This window comes from Sinohyriopsis cumingii, chromosome 13, assembly GCF_028554795.1.
Source record: "Sinohyriopsis cumingii isolate HCF-2022 chromosome 13, ASM2855479v2, whole genome shotgun sequence".
In the NCBI taxonomy this organism is placed as follows: domain Eukaryota; kingdom Metazoa; phylum Mollusca; class Bivalvia; order Unionida; family Unionidae; genus Sinohyriopsis; species Sinohyriopsis cumingii.
In genome coordinates, this window is record NC_142973.1 from 46,188,915 (window position 1) to 46,214,616 (window position 25,702).

General features: G+C 36.5%; 1 protein-coding gene across 1 annotated transcript; it reads left to right on the forward strand.

Moving 5' to 3' along the window:
* The first annotated feature begins 1,801 nt into the window (after positions 1–1,801).
* Positions 1,802–24,619, forward strand: LOC149785347 (uncharacterized). Its single transcript, XM_089979239.1, has 8 exons — positions 1,802–2,282; positions 4,810–5,419; positions 10,593–10,705; positions 16,630–16,786; positions 17,676–17,809; positions 20,038–20,154; positions 20,787–21,000; positions 23,819–24,619. Exons 1-8 carry the CDS (start codon positions 1,839–1,841, stop codon positions 24,064–24,066), a joined length of 2,037 nt encoding a protein of 678 aa, XP_089835365.1. The 5' UTR covers positions 1,802–1,838; the 3' UTR covers positions 24,067–24,619.
* The last annotated feature ends 1,083 nt before the right edge of the window (positions 24,620–25,702 follow it).

A 25,702-nucleotide genomic window follows, 5' to 3' on the forward strand; every position in this document is an offset into this window, starting at 1 on the left:
TGCTATTATATTTGGCCTTCAGGTCAAATTAACCGGGTGAGCACTATCAGATCCACGTGAGTGTCTTGTTTTATTTTGAGCATTTTCATTAAAACAAATTGACGATGACTATCTAAAGCTTTTATTTAACTAAATGGATAAGAGCAAACCTCGACCCTAGAGTACCTGCTCTACGAATAATCGCATATGATTTTCGTGTCATCTTCGTCATCATACTAGTATTAGTAATAGCTATAGCAGGAGGAGAGAATGGAAAAGTTAAGATGACAAGAATTTAAAACGAACATCTTTCCAGTTTTCTCCAGGAAAGTTATTAAGTTTTTTTGAACAGTTTCATTTTTCAAAATTTACTCATTTAGCATCTCAGCATGCGTTTGTATAAAAGTAGTTACCAAGAGGTGAATATTTATTTAGACCCACTTGGAGAGCCTGTTACATATATGTGAAGCACAAAACGAAGTCTTCATTATAAGTTCTTCCGGGGGGCCCCGAGTGGCCGAGTGGTCTAAAGCGCTCTCCGTTACGGATCACTGCCATCTCACCTCTGTCTGCGTGGGTTCGAGTCTCGGATTCAGCCAATGTGGGTATGTGAGAAAGCTTGCCAGTAGCTTCTCGAGGGTCGGTGGTTCTTTCCGGGGATTTCCCGGGTTCTTCCTCCACCATTAATACTAGCCGTCATGTATAGCCTATCGTGTGCTGAAAATTGGCGTTTAACCCTACAACAACAACAACAACATAAGTTCTTCCGTCAAACTTTTCATATAAATTCAAAGGTTTGCATTTCAACCCTATCTTCATATTTACAGACGTTTACTGAGGGAAAAGCTGTTGGAAATGCTAATTATTTTAATATTAACGAGCAATATTGTAAAATCTAACAAAATTTTTCATATTAAAACATTGTGGGATTCGCGACATTCATGATAAAAGTTGACTTCATAAGTCATTTAGTGCCTTAACTTATCGAAGTACCGTCAACATACACTGATCAAAATGAAGGAAGAAGAGTATAAAGAGAGGGAGAACGAAATAGAATACTAGAATACGAGTTTAATGATTGAGAAGTCTGCTTTGGGCATGATATTTAGTTGTTTAGACAAATTTGAACACGATAGTTGTTGTATTTGTTTGTTTCTATTAAATCCAGTTTATAGACATCATCCGTACCTTTTTAATTCGCTGTTTTCTTTCTTTCTTACATCTCATAATAGAAAATATCGTCTATTGTGTTTGATCTTAGTAAAAATATACATGCTTTAATATACTGTTTACCTTTCATATTCCAAATACAAAATTTGTCTGATTTAAAATTAAATTAATGACAGGTTTGGTCAAAATTTATATATTTTAGTCACGTTCTAGGTATCCCGTCTTTGCATGCTGTGAAAAATGCCTATCCTCCCAAAAATGTTGTTAAAAAATTAGGTTATGAGCAAGGTCTATTAAAATGAATTTTAAAAAATGATTTAATTTGAAATAATCTTTCACCTGAAAGGAATTTCAGATAAGCAACAAAAAGAAAATCGTTAAAATATAGTGCATTTGAAAGTAAGAGTTATAGCCTATTTATAAACTTTTTATGCACATTTTTTCAAAAGTTTAAGCAAACAAAGACGTATCGTTCGAGTTTGCAATAGAAATTGTTTGTGGGAACTTCAGTTACATGTAAGGCAGTAATATTCGCTCTTTTGTGCTTTCAATAAATCTCTGGCTCACGTGACGTCATACTTTTTATTTGAAATACGTCTCTATTCGTGACGTCAGTAGAATGAAAATGACGTCATACTGAACGCTATACGATGGCCGTTAGTTGTTCCAACGACGAATTAGCATCGGCGATGGAAAATAGCGAAATGGAATGTGATTATGTCAGTTATGTTGTTAATGACGTGTTGAATGCCGAGATCAACAGATCTGAAAACGAGTATTACGACAGGATGACAAACAAATTGGATGAATCCAATACAAATTCGCTTTGCTCAGACAAAGAAATTGGTGGAGATGAAAGATCGAACAATGCCCTCTCCAAACACTTTGAGCAAACAAAACAGTGCAGTCCAATAACAGATTACCAGTCCTTAATGAAGAAGAATACTACTGGAGATTATCAGCCAACAGAGACAAAAACACTCACGGATAATCAATATTTGATGGATGAAAAACTTTTCACAAAAGTGGAACGCCCCGAAATTAATGAGAATCATAATGATACTGATGATGGAATTTGTGTTCTGAGAAAAGCAAGGAGCGACGAACTGCTTACGTTAAAGCATCACATCCAGGTAATAATAATAATAATAATAATAATAATAATAATAATAAAAATAATAATAATTATAATAATAATAATAATATAGTAACAACATGAACAACACATTGATATTTTAACTTGCTTTATTAAATACTCACTCCAATAACCTTCTTCAACCTGTAACCCAGAAAATCATATTTACTATGTATCTTTTAGAATCATGCAAATAAATATATTATATAAAATATGAAAATGTATGCCTTAAAAAATTATGCATCTTTATCCAATTTTCCAATTTTGCAAGTTATCCCACACGTGCAATATCGTCCGCTACCCAACGTGTCAACTTGCCGCTAGAACGGCATTCTCGAGAAATTCCCCGGCGTATAGTCTGTTTCTAAATTCTTTAATAATGCTTCTTCTTAAACAAGACGTTGTAAACACATTACAGCCTATTCACTGTTGTTTCCCTTCCACATAATAGCTGTTTTTAAATAAAATGTTGAATTTCACTAAATTTTTAACAAGATCGTTTTAGGTTGCTTAATATCTCTTGCCATTTATTGGCATTGTTACGTTGAATTTTGTAAAACTAGCTATAAACCTGACCTAATTACTCGACTGAAATGCTGACAGAAACATTCGAAAGTAATGTACTTCAGTTCTAAACTGTAGCCCGATTGATAAACATTACAACTTTTCAAAGCTGTGCGCAGAATAGGCCGACATATCGAGAGTCATGAAACCATGGGGGTGGTATCCCGTGTCCAAAATTAAGATTTTTTAAACAGAATATTCTGGTAACAATTGCCTTTTCAAATGGTACAGTAACAATTGCAGTATTTTATTTTCGTCAATCGGTCGAATTCGGTAAACGTTTTGCTTCAATATTGGAGACGGAAACCTTAGGTCCGACAGCATTGTACAGTTTTACACTATAATATGCAAAAGATGAACTTATATCGTGTTTTTAATATTTTACGGAAAAACATAATTTCAATTTGAAAAAGGCATATTTTATCCCTACAGTATGCATCAAATTTATATTTAATTTTAAAATAGCAAAGAATTACAATCAAGTACCATTATTTTGGGTCAAGGGTTTTCTTCAATGAGATAAATGTTAATTAGGAATAGTGTACTTGCTTGTCCAAACATCTGTCCCGCCTGAGAACTCGAAAATTTTCAAGTCAGTTTCTTGTAGATCGTTGAACGAGGAGTCAAGCATCTTTATATGTGGATGCGGGTCGGAGAAGGGGCACTCTGAGAAATTTCTAAGAACCCCCCACCCCCCACCCACTCCCCCAATTCGGTACATAAATGAGAAACACGCATACATACACACACACACTTCCTATTATTATCATTGTATGTTTTCTTCCGAATAATAAATTATGTTTAAATCAACGTAACAACACACATAATGTGCTGGCCACAAAACTCAAGCTCAAGAACCTAATCACGAAACATTAACATTCTGTGACTTTAATTAAAATCATATCTTTAATTAAAAATATATTTAACTTATCAAAATATCAGGATTTTCTTATCTTGAGCTCCTTTGCGAGTCTGCAAAATTTCATTGACTTATAAGTATTCATAGCATTATGTATATTTAGGTAGATTTGAGCTTGAACTGAGTTTCATCCTCAAAAAGTTTCCAGAATAGAGAATCACATTTTTTTATACAGAGAGATTTCGGACTCCACTGAATTATATGTTAATATGGTCAGACTAAATTAAATATTAATTGTTGTTCTACAATTTATTACTAAAATAGTTTAACCAAAGACATTTTAATCCTGATTGTTGAATGTTCTGCAAGTGAAATGTCACCAAAGATCTACGAGGCGAAAAATTTTGATTGTTATCAATTTTTACAGTGGTGGTCAGGTACTAAACTAGATCAAGAAAAGAGGTTGTCCACTATATCATAACAAATTTGTTTTCAACACGCGCTGCTTCCGTTGTGAAATCAGTTCTCTAGTTTGTACTGTATCACACTTTCAGGTTGACCTCGTCCAAAAGTGTTTAAGTAAATGAACTTTAGTATTACAATTTGTATTTCTCAGGACGCCTAAATAATGACCTTACAAAAAAAGATGAATGTAGAAGGATCTAAATAAAGAGAATAATTGTCATTTAAAGGATTTGTAATTAAATTCTAAAAAATGATACCAATTGCTGAAATAGTCGGTTCTGAACTGCTATGTGATTTGTGTAACTTTTCTATAACGATGATCTCTTTATTGTCCACAAAAGTCATAATTTTAGCCCAAACTTTTCTCTTCCCCAGTGTATTATGAATAAACATCAAGCTATTAAAAGACAAAGTGTCGCTACAACAGTGGAGCATAGCACCCTATCCTTGGATCACACCAGATTCTGAATATACTGTCCTTGATAATTTCAAGGACCTCTTAACATCGTCTTAATCGGTAGACCAGTCGTTCAACCATTTAATTGATTAGTAAGCCAGGAACATATTTTCTACCGATTCTTCGCATAAATTATGGAGCTAAAAAAATTCCTCTTTGCGTTTCATTTCTTTTTCTTAGGTAAGAAATTCTTTGGAGAACTTGGATGGATTCCCAACCTCAGTCAGCGAAACGGATGGCCAAGAATACCTTGATCTACAAGATGAGTACCATGACGAGTGTGGTACGTATGACCTACAATACCAGTATAACAACTGCGGCGAGAATCTCGAAGCCAATATGGCGGAATATAACGTGGAAACCAAAAGACGCGACAGCCAATCTACCGAAGAATCTTCAACCAAAGAACTTCCCAAATATGTGCCGGGAACCTCCGTAAAAGACAGCATTGAGGAAAACGACGAAAACACAGACGATGAAGACAATGAAGAGGAGGATAGAATGATTGGCATCGAGGAAGAGTATATACAAAGAATTGCATCGTTAGAGGAGCGTCAGTACGAGCTGGAGGATGTCATAGCAAGACTAACGTCAACTGTTGAGGCTTTGACCCTGCAGCCGACCGACGAAAACGAAAGTGGTGCTCTGGACGATTTCGAGGTCCAGATGAGTGGAAATGGCGCGACAGCCAGCAATGAACAACCAGTACTCGACAAAGCGAAAATTGGTACCTCCGAGCTATTGATGGAGTTCCAGGATAAGATTCGACACTTCGCTCTCGATCTGAACGGTAATGAGAGAGAGAGAGAGAGAGAGAGAGAGAGAGAGAGAGAGAGAGAGAGAGAGAGAGAGAAAGAAAGATTCTGTCATATATAAATCTACTAGATTAGAGCGTATGATTGTTATTTCCACAGGAACATTTACAGTTAAGGCGATGATGGAGTATTTAACATGGCCGTTAGAGGAACGCGGTATTACCATTATACCGGTTACCGCGGTATTTTGCTCCGGTGGTACGTACCACTGTACCTTTTCACTGTACCGGTACGTCGGTAGTTTTCGTAAGGAAGGAGTGTACGGAAATTCCTGAGGAATCTTGTTACGACTTAACGTCATGTTTTCATTATTCATGGCAAAATAGTTTCACAAATTTACTTTCTTTTTACAAAAATGGTTATATCTGTCACAAATTAATAGTTCAAGCTCGTCTGAAGTATCACGGCACATCTACAATGTTTGCCATGGCCATACTGTAACTTGGAACTCAGAACAAATTCTAGATCGAGAACAAGCCTGTTCTGAGCCAGGCTTGTTCTCGATCTAGGAGGAATCAATCTACATCCGTGCACACAAACCGACGCTGAACAACCCTTACAACCTGCCGTATATCTGGGACAATCTGTTATCATCGTTCACCATTCCATCGAGCGATGTTAGCAGTCTTTTGAGATTAAATCAGTCTGCTGGTGTTGTCTTTAGAGTATGCACGAAAGCTTAGGGTTAGCTTTCTCTATATTGTTTGTGTATGTGGTTGAAACGTTAAATGCATTGTCAAATATGAATAATATTAATACACAGTTAAGCTTTCACCAAAGTATAGACCTAAAGAGTTTGAAAGTGCTGTAAAATCTTCAACTTTCAGCATAAAATGTAATGTATATAAGTACTGATATTATGTAAAGTTTGCCCTGAAATTTGCTTGGAAGTAGAGTATGTCTATTCAGTAAGTATGGTCAATGAAGAGAAGGTCACTTACTGGTCTAAAACCTATGTTCCATTAGAGAAGTAAGGAAGCATCAACTTGCATATAAGTGCAGTTAAAATCAATTCATATATCCCGTGCAACATTTTTGCAACATTTCAAAGCTAAAGAGTAAATCACCACCTCAGCAATGCAGACAAACTGGTGACACAACTGCACAGCATAGCCTAAGCCTAGCCCCGATAACTTTGGTCACATGGGGAGTTTTCGAGGTTGTACAATGTTTCATAAAAAGCCAAATGTCTAATTCATAATTTTAAACGTATACATAAAAATTGAAAACAACGTGTGACTAAAAAGTGGAGATGCAATAAATACAAAACCACATAAACGTTTCGTTCCGAGAAGGAGAAAGAACTCGTTTGATACATCGCAGAAATATATCGATTGCTTCGACATATTCCTACACCGCATCAAACACGTTCTTTCCGCAGGTTTGTCTATATATGTATGCTCCTTTAATCACATGTTTGAAACTTGTCACGTATGACAACGCGGTGGCAAAATCGAAGTTTTGAAATATATTTTAGCCAGATCCAATTGTCTAAAAAATATCGGACTTAAAATTTAAAAAAACAACACGTGTCATGTTTTAGTTATCGACTATTGCATGCGAATGTGCTAAGTATATCTATTCCTTTTTAAGGCTGCGAATCATTCTATGATTTTTAGGAGCGTACTTGTTTCCTGTCTGAACTTTACGTAATTTTCTTTAGTCCACTAAATATTTTATCGTTTGTTGAGTGTGGTATATGTTTACTGTATTCTCCCTACTATACTAACACTATAGCTAGTAAATTGTTGGCTCAGAATCAGCACTTAACGAATTTTTTCAATAGGCTCTGGAATGTCGGCACGATGTCTTTGATTGTGTCAGCCATAGTTTAAACTTAATCATTCCACTTTAGCTACAGCTTTTAGATTGCAACTTATTCAACAGTTAACATAAAAATAGCAAACGCATCTTCCATAAGGTGTTGGCCATCTAATTTTCGGGGTTCTTTGTATGACCGTGGTTTTCTTGTGAGCTGATATATTCTCTTTTATCTCAAGATAATTAATATTTTTCCCCAAAAAATATCGTGAACATAACAAGGTGTCATTTTGCTATAAATCAGAGCAAAATATTATTCCAACTGTTGACAGACAGAAATTAAACATAAAAGTGTCAGGCCCCTTTCCGAGACCATTGAATTGTTGGTCCTTAATATAATTGCAGCATGCTTCGGTACGTATCGCGCGTTACATTCAGAAATACCGCGGTACCCAGCTGTAGTAGCCGCGCATTATGTTGTGATAGACTCGAGAAATTTATATTTATTGAAAGGGATCATTATAGTCATGCATTGGGAAAGATAATCTGTAACCAGTTCGCCCCGAATTATTTTTAGATATCTACACGATTTTCACTGTTTGAAGAGCACATGATTTTCGCAGACCGATATTTTGTTTTCTTTGAACATTATTATTGATTTTCGTAATGGTAATTAGGCTTCAAAAGATAAACAGAGTAATCAGAAAATAGAATTTACCTTCATATTTCATCAGGTGTTCTTTCCATCCTATTACTTGCTTTAGTCGTCTGGAGATCGATTTATACAGACTTCCAGTATAGTTCGAGAAATATCCATCTATATGCGCTGAATGCATTGGAATTTATCAAATTTTGTTGTTGAGTTTAATTATAGTGGCGTGCGCACAATTGTGCATGTGCCACATTTTTCTGACTGCACCGCAGCCTGCTAGTTGTTCCTGGGGAAGGGAATGGTGCCACCTCCCCCAGGCTTCTATGGATTCAAGGAACCCTGATAGTTTGGCCTCAATCTGTGGGTCCATAAAGGTCCCTTACAGTTGAATGGTTGGCTGTCATTAGTGGAAGGAGAGCTCAGGAACGGTCCTGCTTGCTTTAGATCGCTGGTTTCTTGTTCCATTTGCCTGGTGTTTCTTGCGATTTTTTTTTTCGATTTTTTTTATTATTCTTCAAAATGTTCTAAAAAAAAGGGGGGATGTTCTATGCTTTTTATAGAAGTTCTTAGTAGAAATCGTGTATGAAGAGAGATTTTCAAGGTTATTATGGTATTACTAGTCGAGGTGTTTAGGGTGTGCTTCCTACGTTATGTTATTTATAAGTTTTTAGATATTGCCTCTTTAAGTTATTTATTTATTAATGTTTTTAGAGATTGAATGTTATTTATACTTTATTTATCAAATGACATCTACAATAAAGTTTCTGTTTGATAAACAAGTGTACTAGCCAAACTGGTAAATATTATATGATTTTTTTTCTCTTATATTTGAATGAAGTGAGTGCGATGAACGGGTTCATTTTCGTCCTGAAATAAATACCATTTGTCTGGTAAATATCTAGCCAGAACTGGCCATAAATGGGTATCCAGAATCTCCGTATATTTCTGAGCATTTGTTTCCATTTACACTTGTTAATATGCCAACACCTTGCTTATAATGCACCTCCATGTCATAACTTGATATTTCCGATTGGAGGGAACTAAACCTCTCCTCCACCTTTCGTCGTTCTTTCTAAAAATATACTGCCGTAATTTCTAACGACTATCAAACTTCCGTCTGAAAATATCACTATGTTCCACTGTATATGAATATACTACTCTTCTCTTCCCGCGACACAATGACATATTACTAGTTATCTCCCTTATCAAACCTTAGATCAGTGCAGCGTTGAAACCCATGGCTTGACACTTCTTGGCCTTTTCTGCACAGAACAACACTGCAGAAATGTGTGAATCACACCGGAAATGGTACTAGAAGGGCATGTGCAGTATTCGGCTGATTTCATGTACACTCCTCCCATTTTTTGTGTCAAATCTTCGATGATATTTGTAACATTACCGTATTATTTTCTTGCCACCGCTAACACCTAAACTCAAACTCCTGCAGTTTGTACGATTATAAGCACAAACAGAATCAATGATATTTTGTTAATGCACAAAACTTATCCATGTCTTTACTTGATGCGTAATTTATAACATGATTGTCAACATCGTCAACATTTCCAAAGAAACTGAATTTTCGGTGAGAAAAATCAGTCTGCTCACTATCCTGTTCCTTTAAAACTACATTTTTATGGAAGGGGCAAGGTACCTCGGGCTACACATGCATACAAGGTATAAACTGTCGTCTGCATCCAATATTTGCAATGTCTAATTTTAATACTTCTCCAACAAATTAAACAAAATAAAAGGGCAGTCTATTTCACTCTAATGTGCATTGGCTCCAATTGATATATTTGGAGCTTTTCGAGGACAATGAACTACATCCCTCCTGTTGTCTGAAAAAGAGGGTTGTTGCCGGCGGTGCGGCGGGGGGGGGGGGGGCGACAGTTTTCAGCACATAATAAGCTACGCATGGCGGCCAGTATATTTGGTGGAGGAAAAATTCGGGAAAACCCCGGGAAGAACCATCTATCCACCGGAAGCTGCTGGCAAAGTTTCTCACCTACTCACGTGGGCCGAAACGAGACTCGAATCCACGCGGACATACCTGAGATTTCAGTGATCTGTAAAGGCGAACCCCGTCGGTCGCCTCGTGCCCCTTCTTAAAAGAGGGACTCGCCCACGTAAATATGAAGGACGTATTAGTAAAGAAACGTTTTTTTAACTATAGTTTTCGGGTCCATAAAAGATAATTAATATATGGGATTTAACTGTTATTCGATCCTGAACAAGTGTAAATAAAATGACCCGTTAAATTCAGCTATTGGACGTGGTCATATTAAACACGTGCAGCTAAAATGTCAGACAAGATTTCGTGTAATGATTTAATTGTATTTACTGGAGGTGATGATTGAATGGAAATACTTTCCTGATGGGCATCTTCGGCAGCATAGTCAATGGTCCATCCATTATTCTATCAATCCTCTTATCCGTCCAACTGTCCATCCATCAATTTATCTGTCTATTAAGCCATATATATGAATATCTATCCAGATGTCTATATGTCTTTCTATCTATCTATCTATCTATCTATCTGTATGTCTGTCTGTCTGTCGATCGATCGATCCTTGACGTGTACGATAAATAACTCAACAAATTTATTCTTGCCTCCCGCTTTGACTCGTTCTATATTTTTATATATTTGTAACAACGTGTAATGCATTAGATTACATATTCTCAAACTTTAATAAATACTGAAACAAAATCTGTAACAATTTTCTGCGTACTTTTAGGGGTTCTAAACTGCAGTGAAGCAGCGATCAGACATGCACGTGTTGTGCAGGAATGGGCAATCAGCGTTCAGAAAATGTTTGAACAGATGAAGACTGATCGTCAAAAAATGCAGGTTAGTGTATGACCCAACACAGTATCAATTAGTGCAGAGGAGTTTTCTGTTTAATATTAATTTGCAAAACAACAAATTATTTCGAACAAATTGTATATTCCTCTTACGAAGTCAAAATAAATTGCTAATTTTCTATTTCACTTTTTAGGTATGTAACACATATAGATTTTATCAATATGTTTTGCGATGTGGAAGGACAAAATTAATACAGTTTCTACGGATTGTATTTCCCCTTCTTTATACGAATTACAGAATTAAATCAAATGGAATTGAACCTTAAGAAAAATGTCACATATAGTTGTCTGGAAAACGTTGCACACTGTATAACTTGTTTAACTCCAGAAACAGAGAATTCAAAATACAGTGAAGATAGATACGCAGGGTTTGGCGGGTTGGGGGCGGATTTTTTTCTGTAAATCGGTTATTCAGTCCTAATTTGGTTACCGTTTGCATTTGGGACCGTCTTTCGCACACCATTCATCAACTTCCGCGTAACACGAGCGTTGCAAATTGATCAGAGGTCACATACATGATTACTAAGGCGGATACAGAAACATCGTTTAGTAATGTCTCAGAATGTGTGTAAACAAGTTGTCGAGGAGTCTGTAAGAATCAATCCCTGGTGGGACCCAGGTAGCGAAGCCACCGAAAACTGCTTCACTTTAAGTGTTTCCAGGGCATATTTTTTAACCACCTAGCTGTAAAGAAGTTAGTATACGAACTGATCCAGTTGTCTCGTGCTCATCTATTTATTTATTGTTGGGGGACGACAATCGGTCCCACCCCTTGGATCCACCCATGGTTGATACCACGACGGTCCAAACGATATAGTTGTAATTAAAAATGGCTGAAAGAAATGTAACAGTAAACTAATAAGAATAATGTAAGAGAAAACTGCAACACTGAACAAAAAGATGAATACGGTTTTGTATTTTATATACCCCGTCTAGTACATGCTCAAAATGTCACCTTTACATTGTTAATAACATCCTTAACGAATTTTATACAAGGTAAAACCAGACGTAATCTGCCTACAGGAAACCCTCATAACACAAGAACACAAACGCCTGCCCAAACTACAAGGCTATACCCAGGGAATCTTTAAAAACAGACCCATGGGGCAGAAAGGGGGGGGACTAGCAATTTTTTTAATAGATACACTAATCTACTATGAAGTAATAGAAGTACCCCCTAACCTAAACATCAATAATAGCATCGAAATAATGTCAGTAATGATAAATATAGGAACCACAAACATTCAAATAATAAATGCATACGACCCAGGGGGTACCTTCTGCCCTACCAACCTAATCTCACTAAAGGCAATCACTAATAACAACAACAACAATCTAATGATCTGTGGCGACTTCAACGCACACAGTGAATTATGGGGAGGTAAAAAGAAAGATCAAAGAGGAAAATTGGATGAAAAATGGATAACTGAGAACAATCTGGTCATCTTAAATGACGGGTCGAACACTATATTAAACCCTGAGGATGGCGCTCTCTCAGCCATAGACCTAACCATCAATACCCCAAAATTGGCTCAAATCACAAATTGGTGGGTGGATCAGGAAGATACGTTAGGAAGTGACCATTTTCCCATCACAATCAATATTCAAACAAAAACTCAACACATTCCTAACGAAACCCCACCTAAATGGAGGTACCAACAGGCAGACTGGGACCAATTCCAATTATTACTAGCTAGAGTAAATCCAGATAACTTAGAAAGCCCAAGTATTTACATGTATTATGATAACATAACAGACACAATTATAGAAGCAGCTAGCCGATGCATACCAAAGACAACTAATATCCAAAATAAAAACCCTGTACCATGGTGGACTAAACAGTGCACTATAGCACATGAAGACAAAAAAAGGGCCTTAAATAAATATAAACGCACCAAAAATTCTATCTACTTCCAGCAATATAAAGATAAAGAAAAAGCACTAAAACAATCTATAAAAACTGCTAAAATTAATCTATGGCAAACCTTTTGCTCTAAACTGAGTCTAAAATCAAACTCAAAACAAATATGGGACAAGATAAAAGCCATCAAAGGGAAAGCAACTACCTCAGCCACAAAAATTAAAAATGCCATAACAAATAAAGATAAGGCAGACCTCCTAGCGAAGCATTTTTCGAACATGAGTAGCAACAATAATCACACCAAAAACTTTCAAGAACACAAAAAACTAATGGAGGGAACCCAACCTCAAATGTTTCAAGACCAAGGAACAAAAGAATCTCACCTAAATAGCGACATCACAGTACATGAATGGAAGATAGCCCTACGATCCAAAAACGAAACATCCCCTGGTAAGGATCAGTTAGGTCACATTATCTACAAAAAACTACCTATCAATATAACAATAGCCATAATCAAACTCTTTAATAGGATATGGGATAAAGGCCAACTACCCACCAAATGGAAACAGGCCATAGTAATACCAATCCCCAAGCTAGGTAAAGATCCCAACAACATAAATTCGTACCGACCCATCTCCCTTACAAACAATATTTGCAAAATAATGGAGACAATAATCGCAAATAGGTTAAAACACCACCTAGAAACCAATAACCTACTCTCCATAAATCAATGTGGCTTTCGGAACAAACGGTCCACAACTGACCAACTTCTCAGATTGGAAACAGACATCAAACTCGCTTTTAACGCACATAGGAAAACCGATCGCAACCTCATAGCGGTTTTTTTAGACCTAGAAAAAGCGTTCGACCTAGTATGGACCAATGGACTAATGGCCAAATTAAACCAATTTGGAATAACTGACGCTTGTTCAACTGGATTGGCGATTTCCTCACAGGCCGGAAAATTACCACAAGAATAGGCAACACCCATTCGGAAGAATTTTCACTTGAAAATGGAACACCGCAAGGCAGTGTAATAAGTCCCTTACTATTTAACCTAATTGTAAACGACCTTGACCCCAATGTAGCCTCCACAAAAATAAACTTGTCACAATTTGCAGATGATAGTGGCATATGGAGGAATGGAAATCCTGCCAATAACACAGTAGTTAAAGAAATCCAGCAGAGCCTAGACAACATAGGGAGATGGGCAAACAAATGGGGTTTCAAAATATCTCATGAAAAAACCGTGGCAATCATATTCACCCCCAAACGAAATAACAACCTAGTCTATCCAAACTTCTATATACAAAATCAATTAATCAAATACGTAGCAGTAGTAAAATTCCTAGGAATGTTCTTTGACAACCACCTCACATGGAAACAGCACATTGAACAACTCACCCAGAATTGTAACAAAGATCTCAATTTACTCAGTAACATCACAGGGACTGACTGGGGATCCAACCAGGAAACCCTCCTCACGATATATAAAAGCCTAATTAGATCAAAACTGGATTACAGTTGCCAAGCATATAACTCGGCTAAGCAACCTGTACTACAAAAACTTGACACTATCCAGAGAAAAGCCTTGCTATTACGTAGGCAAGAACTGCTCCACCGATACTCCATTCGATTAGATACCCACCCAGACAACCATCCCACCAAAATAGCTATAAATAAGTGTAAAGTTGTCTTCAAACCCAAAATCATACCTATCACACCAAGTGGCAAAGTAATCCTTGAACTAAGAGAAAAGATACCTCTACTAATAAAACAGGTAACAAACAATACAGACCAGAACAAATCACCATGGTTACAAAAACCACCAAGGATTAACATTGAAGCTACCAAATTAGGCAATAAAGAAGGACAAGAAAACTTACTAAAACCTGTACTGGTAAACGAAATCAACCAAAAATACCCGGACTATGTTAAAATATATACCGATGGATCAGAAACAAACAACCCACCAAGAACAGCAGCAGCAATAGTCATCCCTGAATTCAATATACAAACGGGATCCAGATTACCTGACTATTGCTCCATTTACACCACTGAATTCTGGGCTATACTTGAATCACTACAATGGATCAAAGACAACCAAATACCTAAAGCAGTCATTATAAGCGATTCCCTAAGCGTTATCAAATCGATCCAAAATCGCAATACACACTCTAGGGAACAATTCCTCGACAGAGCATGCCAATTAATCGACGATATCACCACAGCACATCAATTAGTCGAGCTCATGTGGATACCGTCGCACATTGGAATCTCTGGCAACGAAACAGCAGACAAAGTTGCACAAACCAAACTAGGAGATCAAAACTCTATCAAGCTTAACTATAGCTCTACAGAAGCAATAAGCTTCGCACAAACATATGTAGACCAAACATGGCAAGATTTTTGGAACTCCTCCACAAAAGGGAAAAATCACAATGAAACCCCAAAAAAACGTAGATAGGAACATACAGCTACCTAAGGGTACCTATTTAGAACAGAAAACCATAAACAGGATAAAAACTGGAAAAACTAAACTAGCAAGCAGTTTTGGAAGGTTTATAGGACCCAAACCAGCAACCATTAACTGCTTTAACTGACACACCACCGAAGATCTACACCACGTATTCAATATATGCCCAAAATATCAACCCGCTCGGAAAATATTTATCAAAAACCAAAAAGAGATTGGATTACCACACACATACCCAGAGTTACTTATGGACTCTAATAAAAATAAACAATCAGCATATAAAAATATAAATCAATTCATAGACTCAGCAGGACTTAGGAAACAAATATAATTACTATCCCCACAAAACCAAAAGACCCAGTAACTAGCTAAATAAATGTAGAAGCCACCACATAAAAAACCATAACATATCATTTAATTTTATAAAAGTATTAATAAATAATTCACTTACGAAGCACCTATAAAAAACTAAGGAAACCGCAAAATCGGATGTCCTAGATGTCCTTAACGAACCGTGTAATCGGCTAGGACTCCGGTCTCTTGCTAAATAAAGTATAAATAACATTCAATCTCTAAAAACATCAATTAATAAATAACTTAAAGAGGTAATATCTAAAAACTTATAAATAACATAACGTAGGAAACACACCCTAAACACCTCGACTAGTAATAACATAATAACCTTGAAAATCTCACTTCATACATGATATCTACTATGAACCTCTATAAACAGCATAGAACATCCACCCTCCTTTTAGAACATTTTGAAGAAAAAAAAAATCTCGGAAAAAAAAACCCACCAGGCAAATGCAACAAGAAACCAGCGATGTAAAGCAAGCAGGACCGTTCCCGAGCTCTCCTTCCCACTAATGACAGCCAACCATTCAACTGTAGGGACCTTTATGGACCCACAGATTGAGGCCAAACTATCAGGGTTCACTGAATCCATAAAAGCCTAGGGGAGGTGGCACCATCCCCTTCCCCAGGAACAACTAGCAGGCTGCGGTGCAGTCAGAAAAAAGTGGCACATGCACAATTGTGCGAACGCTACTATAATTAAACTCGACAACAAAAAAGGTACGATGCCATGCATATAAAAATATGGATGCGCAGAGGTCAGTGCAAGCACCTAAATATTTCCGGTGTGTGTGTGTGTGTGTGTGTGTGATACAGAAAAACGGATAAAATAAACAGCGGATCCAGAAAAAATCGCTGGGGGAATGGGGGGAGGGGTAGACTATTACAACAGACTACTCCCCAATAGCAACCATGTTTGTGAAGTCATATTTACTTTGCTTTGTCCAATTTACTAATTGAAATAACAAACTTACTGACTGAATGAGACCACGTTCTAAATATGATCTCGTTTTTTTACCGACTTGTTTTAAATTTGATTAATATAACAACGGTCCCAGCAAAATAGTTGCAGTGAAAGTGGAGAAAATTAATTTCAACAGTTTTAATGAGCAATTTTCCGTTTGATCTTCATTTTATCGAGTAACATCGGCCAGGAGTACTTATAAGGTAATATGTCGAAGAAATCGTAAAATGTTTCTCTATTTCTACCTCTCAGGCCTACATAGAGGAAAGGGAAAAAACTCTGTTAAGCATCAAGGACCAGTTTCTCATAGAGTTACAGCGCCAAAATCAGCAAGTCAAACGGATCGTACAAGAGCTGAGAAAACACGGCGACCTGAAAGAAAAAACAGACAAATATCTGTGTCATAAAGGTTTACGTCATATAAAAATATTGACTGTTATTGAAGGTCGTGTAATGTCAAAGAAACCTTAAGAAGGCTACATATTGCATACGTTTAACTTTTAACCTTTCTGACTATGTGGATGCTAACTTTATAAAGAATGAAAGCAGCATAAGAATGATGTTTCTATGTATTTCTTTGAGGGTTGGGGGCAATTAACCAGAATCTTTTAAAGTCTGCCTATCTTTTATGCAAATGTATGGTGAAAATGTGGAAGTTTATAAATCTTGTAAAATTTGTTGCTTTTTTATTTTTTAAAAAAGGTTTAGAGTGACTCAGATCTTGACCAACAGTTGAAAATTCATATTGTATATTTTGAGCAGTATTTATATGAGGGCGTCTTAAATCTAAATGTCGACCTTTGAGGTTTTTTTCTGGACGTTGGATGTTATTGCTAAAGCCCATGGCGTTACTAAATTGAATATGCTTCCAAATCGCTGTGATCTGAAAGTTTCCGATGCAATAAGACTGACTACTAAGAACGTTCCCAGTCAAGTTCTCCAACCAGTTAATCGCATATCTGCGGTACGAAGAGGCTGTCTGGCGGAGTTTATTGTGAATGCGAAGTTCTACTCGTCTGATTGTTTAGCCATTCAAAACACTTACTGTGGAAACTTTAAAATATAGTTGAAGAACATGGTTGTTAAGTTTCGTAGAGGTGTGTCTCCTTGTAACAGGTATATCGTATCGGACACTTCCAGATCTTAGGGATCTGGATTCCTATAACATTTTGTAACGTCACTGACCCTTTGATAAAACGTAAATTGTTCACAAGCAAACAATCAAAGGTCGATGTTTGGCGCTAATGTCTCCTAAGCTTTATTTGATTGTACCTGCGTATATTTTTCGTCTGCTGCAGTAGGCGATCGCTTGTTGACGAGTCCGGAGAAGCCGTCAAGACGACCAATGGAAGAGAGTCTGCTCGACTTGTTGATGACGAGACGCATTGAGAACGATGAGGCGCTCGTCTTATCAATGGCCAAACAATCTAAGGTCAGTTATAACTTTAATTTTTATTTCATCACTTGTACAGCAAGTGCTCGTTACTTGCACCATGAGTCGTTTGTGGGTCATATGCTGGTTTTATGCGGGGGGGGGGGGGTCAAGGTGTTTGAATCTAAACAAAATAAGCCAAAGGATGTCCCCGCCTTCAGATGTGCAACCCTTAACCGTAGATCGAACTCGTAATGATTTGTGTGCCAAGCTTTACAATTTTAGCCATGTTTTGTGATGAAAAAGAAAACATGAGCAAAGAAACGGTTACGATAAACGATGTGACCCCATCCTCCAACAAAAATACACACGGTTACACGATATAGTTAAAATTATTTATAATTCTTATCTTAACCAGTTATTTATAATTTCTGTCTTAATCAATTATTTATAATTCTTATCTTCATCAGTCATTAATAATTAATATCTTAATCAATTATTTATTATTTTTGATGAGATGTTTGTGATAAACCTATCCGTTCATGAAATATTACGCATCAGATATTCTCAACAATTGGTATTTGTTTAAATTTATTATTTAGTCATGATAGGGAAGTAATAGAAAATTGTAAGCAATAGAAATATGCCGTCCTACATTTTAACTGTCTGTCTGTCTGTGTCTGTCTGCTGCTGCTGCTCTCTCTCTCTCTCTCTTTCTCTCTCTCTCTCTCTCTTTTTCTCTCTGTCTCACAGTAAAAATGTCAACATTGATTGTTGTTGTTGTTGAGTTTAATTATAGTGGCGTGCGCGCAATTGTGCATGTGCCACTTTTTTCTGACTGCACCGCAGCCTGCTAGTTGTTCCTGGGGAAGGGGATGGTGCCACCCCCAGGCTTTTATGGATTCAAGGAACCCTGATAGTTTGGCCTCAATCTGTGGGTCCATAAAGGTCCCTACAGTTGAATGGTTGGCTGTCATTAGTGGGAAGGAGAGCTCGGGAACGGTCCTGCTTGCTTTACATCGCTGGTTTCTTGTTGCATTTGCCTGGTGTTTCTTGCAATTTTTTTTTTTCGATTTTATTTTTATTTTTTTCTTCTTCAAAATGTTCTAAAAGGAGAGGGGGTGTTCTATGCTGTTTATAGAGGTTCTTAGTAGAAATAAACCAAACTCCTGGACCATCTGGGATAAAAACAGCAAGGGAACCACCAACCTATGGGAACAAATCCAATGAATTAGACACTACAAAACTACCCAGCAGCATCACTAATATGGCAACCCAAAGACCCCAAACAACCCAAAACACCCAAAACAAATACCTAGGTAATGGCAAGGGCCCGCTAAAACCCCAAAACAACAACAAAAAAAAATCCACAAGTAAGGTTAACTCAAAACAGGAAATAAAACAACAACATAACCCCCAAAACAAAATTTACAATTATCATTCCATCGAACACACTATATAAATAAGCAGCAGGTGCAACAGAATTACTAGTCTAAGTACCAATAGTATTATGACAGCACTGGCCAAAATTCACACTGTACAATTCAAACTGATAAAACCAAGGCGTAACTACCTGATTGTCCAATGCGGCACAATTCAACAGGTGGAAAAATTCATCCAAATTGAAACTATAGGCCCAATAAAGATCAAAGTAGAGAGAACCCATAGCACTCAGAGGAAAACACGAGTCACTTCGAACTCCAAACACAGTGAAACCACAACTAATCTGGCTGAACCCACTGAAACCACTATCTTTAAAAAAGTAATAGCACTAAACGGATACAACAAGGACATAAGCAATGAACTCCTACTTCATAAACTCACAGCAAATGGAACACAGACCACCAAAGTATATCGTGTTGGTGGGGTGGGGGTGTGTTAGTTATGTCTGCTGGTTTGTGGTTTGTTTGGTCTGTGTTTGTGACCAGATTGTATATTATATGTAGTTGTGTGTTATACAACATTGAACCCAGGGTCCCTTAACTTGGTACTGTCCCTTTTGTCTGAATATTAAACAAAATAACTATTTAAAGAATAATAAGGCATACATGTATATGATATAATTTTATTAAAAAGCTCTTTTTCTAGGAATTTTCTTGATCATATAACGAAAATAACATAAAGTCCTAACTATAATATTGTTGTGTTTACATACCAAATTTTATTAATATTTGTTTTATTTCTTGGAATCAAAATAAATGCACTTACGTAAACTCCTCAATTCATTTTATGTTAACGTCTCGCCACCCGCATCCGCAAAACCTAATAATTTATGTTTTTCCACATAGATTTCTGAGCTAAAGCTGACGATAATTAGCCAACAGAACTGCATACAGCAGTTACAGCAGCAGAACAAAGAACTGAGGGCCATAATTGAGGGTCTTGTGGGTAGCTACCCATCCGATGTGAGTACTGCTGGAGCGGGGATATACAATCATTGAAGCCTTACCTTTTAGCTATAAATCATAAACTAGAACATATATAAAAAAGAACTATTGTATTTAAGGTTTAAAGGTCATTCAAAATGAAAAATGTTTATCGAAATTGACTAGTTTACTTATTAATTTATATTTTAACCAAATCATAATAGTTTCTTTAAATGAACGTAAATATGGGTTGTGTAATGATACCCCGAAATTAAGACTGTTAGTTGCCTGCACATCATTTCTACATTATCAGAAATGATACTTAACCCTTCTTCATAAACTTTTATTAAAATACTCTTGAAAGCAGTAAAACTCACATCTCTCTCTCTTTCTGTCTCTGTCTGTCTGTCTGTCTCTCTCTCTCTCTCTCTCTCTCCACAAGTTTATCCGACATATGATATAAAGTTTCTAAGCATTAGTTCATATCTTAATAGGCTAATACATCGACATTTGCTGTCATTGTAAAAAAAAACAAAAAACAGAACTATATTTGTATTAGCACAATTACAAACACTGATTAGAAAGCTCCGCAATCAGTAATTTGATATCAGATTTAAGAAAATCAAGCCTGATTACTGTCTATGGATTAAACCTCTGACGTTTTCTAATAGGACGAAGAGGAGGATGAGGAGGAGAAGGGGGAGAAGGATGCAACGAAGGACTCAATAAAAAAGCCAAGCAGTCCTTTCAAGTTGCCAGCAGAGGTCACTGGGGATAAAGGGGAGATCAGCCAAATTTCTGATGTCCTAACATGCGACAGAGGACGCTACTTTCCAGGAAGAAGCTATGATGGAGACATTGCAACCATACAAACATTTCAAATAGGTATACTTTCAATTGTACACCTCTCCGATAAAAGGTCACCTACATTGATCTTTAATTATTTTTTGAGAGAAAATTTGAGTTGCGTCAAACACAATTGATGAATAATTTCTCATTGCGTCATTTCTTTTGTGACATCCTGGATCGAAGTGTTGTCCAAATTATAGTAAGTGTCTTACTTCAGGTCATGTAGGCGTTCAGGACCGACTATTTCAGTAATGGGTGTTATTTTTGAGGATTTGATTACACATACATTTAAATGGTAACTATTCACTTTATGTTGATCCTCATACATACATGTTCCTTCGGAAGGTCATCATTTACAAGTCCCGAGAAATACTTACGGCAAAATCAACGGTACATCATGTGGACATTTTTGGACGAGGTTAACCTAAAGGTGTCATCCAGAATAAGCCGGATTGAATGTTGCGCGCTGTGTTGTCAAATGAAAACAGCGCGCATTGAAATCAAATACGTATTTCACTGTGTTATGATAGACTTGGCATTCTCTTTTCTTGACCCAGTTTACTACGTGGCTAGCATTGTAAAAGTCCTTAATTTTTGTCTGAGAGTTTTATTTAATGTCAGTTAAGTCGCAGAGCATTCAGCATTCATGTTTGAACAGGTTTTGATTAAACTATTTTAGTATTACATTTTAGAACAACAATTAAAATGTATCCAAATTTGAGTAAATCCACGCGAATGACCTGCATGACTTTCACTACTTGCATTTTGCGAATAACAACGAGCTACCTTAAAATTAGGATATATGGTTCTTCGATGCAATAAATAATATGTTATTTAGATACAATTTTGTCAAATGTAGGATTTTATTTACAATAATTACTGTAAAAGTGTGCTTGTTTATTCATTTATCAATCTACCAATCCAATATTATATTTACCTCTGTGTGTGTGTGTGTGTGTGTGTGTGTGTGTGAGTTCCTTATACACTAATATTCCACACAAGAAAGGTATCACAGTTTGCAAGGAAGCATATGATAGTTGACCTGATACTTCCCCTCCAGCATTCTATTCGGTCAAACTTTTAACACATGTTCTCGAGTTGAATAATTTTAATTCAACAACCAAAGCTGACTACAAATTCGTAGAACAACATTTTCACTGGAAGGCTTCCAACAAGGCACCCTATAGATCTCTAAGATGGCGAAGATCTATTGACGACACCGAATCGAAATGAATCGAAACGAGCGATAATTTAAAATATTTTTTAATTCGCTAATAACTTCCATCCTACGTCGAAGTCAAGTATCTTTCTTGGATGCTCAATATTGCCTCCTGGACTGTAACATCAAAACTGACATGTATTCTAAACCTACTAACTCTCACCTGTACCTACTCCCGACCAGCTGCCACTCCCAACACGTAATAAAAAATCTTTACGGTAGGTACATTTGTACCTGGTCTTCTTCTGCTGCCTTTGAAAGAGACTCTGAAAGCTCAAAGGGCACCTTAGAATGAGAGGATACAAAAGGATCTGCACTGAGGAGGCCATGAATAAAACTGGGATTCTTGATAGATGAGACCTTCTGAAATAGAAAACAAAGAAGTGTGTCCCCTTCATGGTACGTTCCGCTCCGATGCCCCAAACAAACAACAGATTATTCGGAAGTATTCACATCATACTGAATCGTCCGATCATCTGAAGGATATATTTCAAGAAATTCCCAATTTTGTTTGCCGTAGACCTAAAAATCTCAAGGACCATCTGTTACGTACCAAGGTTACTTCCGAAAAGACCACAGATTTAGGCTCATACCATGCAAAGACAATAATTGCCTAATTTGAAAATATATTTGCCCGAGACCGAATCCTTCACAAGTTCGACAAAAGGCGCTAGCTACACGAACAATCAGAAGTTATGATTCTATCTATTTTCTGGCATGCAAGAAAGCGAATGAATAATCACACAAGTCATATTCGTAGCAAAATCAACTAAAATTTGTCAACCACTACCACTCGACTGCATTTCCAGTCCCTCGAGATTATTATTATTATTATTATTATTATTATTATTATTATTATATCTTCCATTTAGAACCTCTGTGCATACATCTATCGAGATATAATTCCGTTTGAAAATATTTTAGACTGTGTTGATTTTTCGTCACGTCAGGCTGTGTTTCCGTCCTTTGTCTATAACCTGGAATTAGGCCAAACCATGTTGGTTCTCTATTTGATAGTCACAATATCCCGCTAGTTTATTACTGTTAAACGAGTTGTATTTTTTATATCTGTTATTGTAAAATCTCCTTGGTGATTCTAATATGTTGGAGTCCAGATATTTTCTTAATTATTTTGTTTGTAAGTGGATTTTGATTCCCCTGATGAAGAGCTCGTTTATCTCGAAACTTTGGAAGACCATTTTGAATTTGCGCGTTAAAAATCTCTCTCTCTCTCTCTCTCTCTCTCTCTCTCTCTGTCTGTCTCTCTCTCTCTCTCTCTCTCTCTCTCTCTCTCTCTCTCTCTCTCTATATATATATATATATATATATATATATATATATATATATATATAACCTGTGCTTGACTTCAGCGGATAGATTTTAACCCGTGATCGTTGGACTGCAAACAGAGGCTCTACCAGCTGATAATCTCTTAAATAGTTATAGGTAGTTTCCAATCCAATGATCTTCACATGTCTATATATAGTGATAAATTAAGCTTAAATCTATCTATCCATCTACACACACACACACACACACACACACACACACACACACACACACACACATATATATATATATATATATATATATATATATATATATAGGCACAAATCGGTATCTATCTATTCTCAGGGGATGACATCATTGACCCGACAGAGAATGAGGAGAAAATCTTCGAACCCTTGAAGATCAACTACATCAGAGAGCAGTGCAAAAGCGCTGAGGAGAAAAATACCGAGGTGGATATGAAAGCAGATATCGAAGGCACTGCATGTCAGGAAGCTAAGGACAAGAAAGATGAAGTCGCTGATGGGGAGATGGAAAATACGCAAATTGCTGAGCTAAACAGTGGGGAAATTGTACCATTAGAGACTGTATGAATGTAATTTACTTTTCAAGACATGTAGACTTTTCATTTATTAATATTTTTCATTTAAACAATCACTACAAAACGCCTCAAACAGTGACATTTGAAACATGGCCTTAATATCCTTCCACACTTCCTGTTATTTTGTTTGTTTGTTTTTATTTTACTTCAGAATGTTGCCATCAACTGCTAAAATATAATGGCGTGTATAAAGCAAGAAAATTATATGTGTCGTTGATAACTGTAAATACTGTATATAGCTTTTAAAATAATGTCGCTATTTCTGTTAATAATATCGTATAGAACAAAATGTCTTCTCTATTTTTGTATTGTACTTTAGTTTAATATCAGTGTAAATAATATTTTGTCATACATTGATTAAATTTGAGAGATTTTCTAGATATACAAAATGGGTCCTCTGTCTATTTTGCCGATTCATTATCGGTTTATATACAATTATCGGTTTATATCCAAACATTTCTCTTGCAATTTTCAACATTTCGCTTACAATTGGATTTCCTGTGTTGAAGATCTTTATAATACATGTGTTGTTGTAATACACATAAATGACTGACCAACTCTGTGATGTTTATACACATTAAATCACTTGATTCTGTCCTTCTCCGTTTTCATCGTTGAAATTACAGCCATACTAAAATCTTTTAACTACAGAATATTAAAAGCTCCCGGAATTTTTTCTCTCATCTTTTCTGTGTTTCTTTCCACACTGAAAGCCTAGCAAATATTGAAGTTTGAGAACTGGTTCACATCCAAAATCTTACAGAAACACAATTTGCTTAAACAAAATAGATTTTAAAAAAGTATTCTGTATGGTTGTCTGCCCAGTGACATCGGTATTAAGTGTAATTAAATTGCAGCAAAAGCAGCCAAAGCTGCCCTACAGTCCAATGGAAAAATTATACCTACTGATACGAAATGTTTAATCAGCATGTTCTTCATACTTCGTTCTTGTTTTACGGGTCTAAAGTCATTTTTCAGCACATGCTGTTTTATACATGGCAGTCAATATAATTGGAGGAAGAACCTGGGAAACAGTCATTATAAGCGATTCCCTAAGCGTTATCAAATCGATCCAAAATCGCAATACACACTCTAGGGAACAATTCCTCGACAGAGCATGCCAATTAATCGACGATATCACCACAGCACATCAATTAGTCGAGCTCATGTGGATACCGTCGCACATTGGAATCTCTGGCAACGAAACAGCAGACAAAGTTGCAAAAACCAAACTAGGAGATCAAAACTCTATCAAGCTTAACTATAACTCTACAGAAGCAATAAGCTTCGCACAAACATATATAGACCAAACATGGCAAGATTTTTGGAACTCCTCCACAAAAGGTAAAAAGCACCATGAAACCCCCCAAAAAAACGTAGATAGGAACATACAGCTACCTAAGGGTACCTATTTAGAACAGAAAACCATAAACAGGATAATAACTGGAAAAACTAAACTAGCAAGCAGTTTTGGAAGGTTTATAGGACCCAAACCAGCAACCATTAACTGCTTTAACTGCCACACCACCGAAGATCTACACCACGTATTCAATATATGCCCAAAATATCAACCCGCTCGGAAAATATTTATCAAAAACCAAAAAGAGATTGGATCACTACACACATAC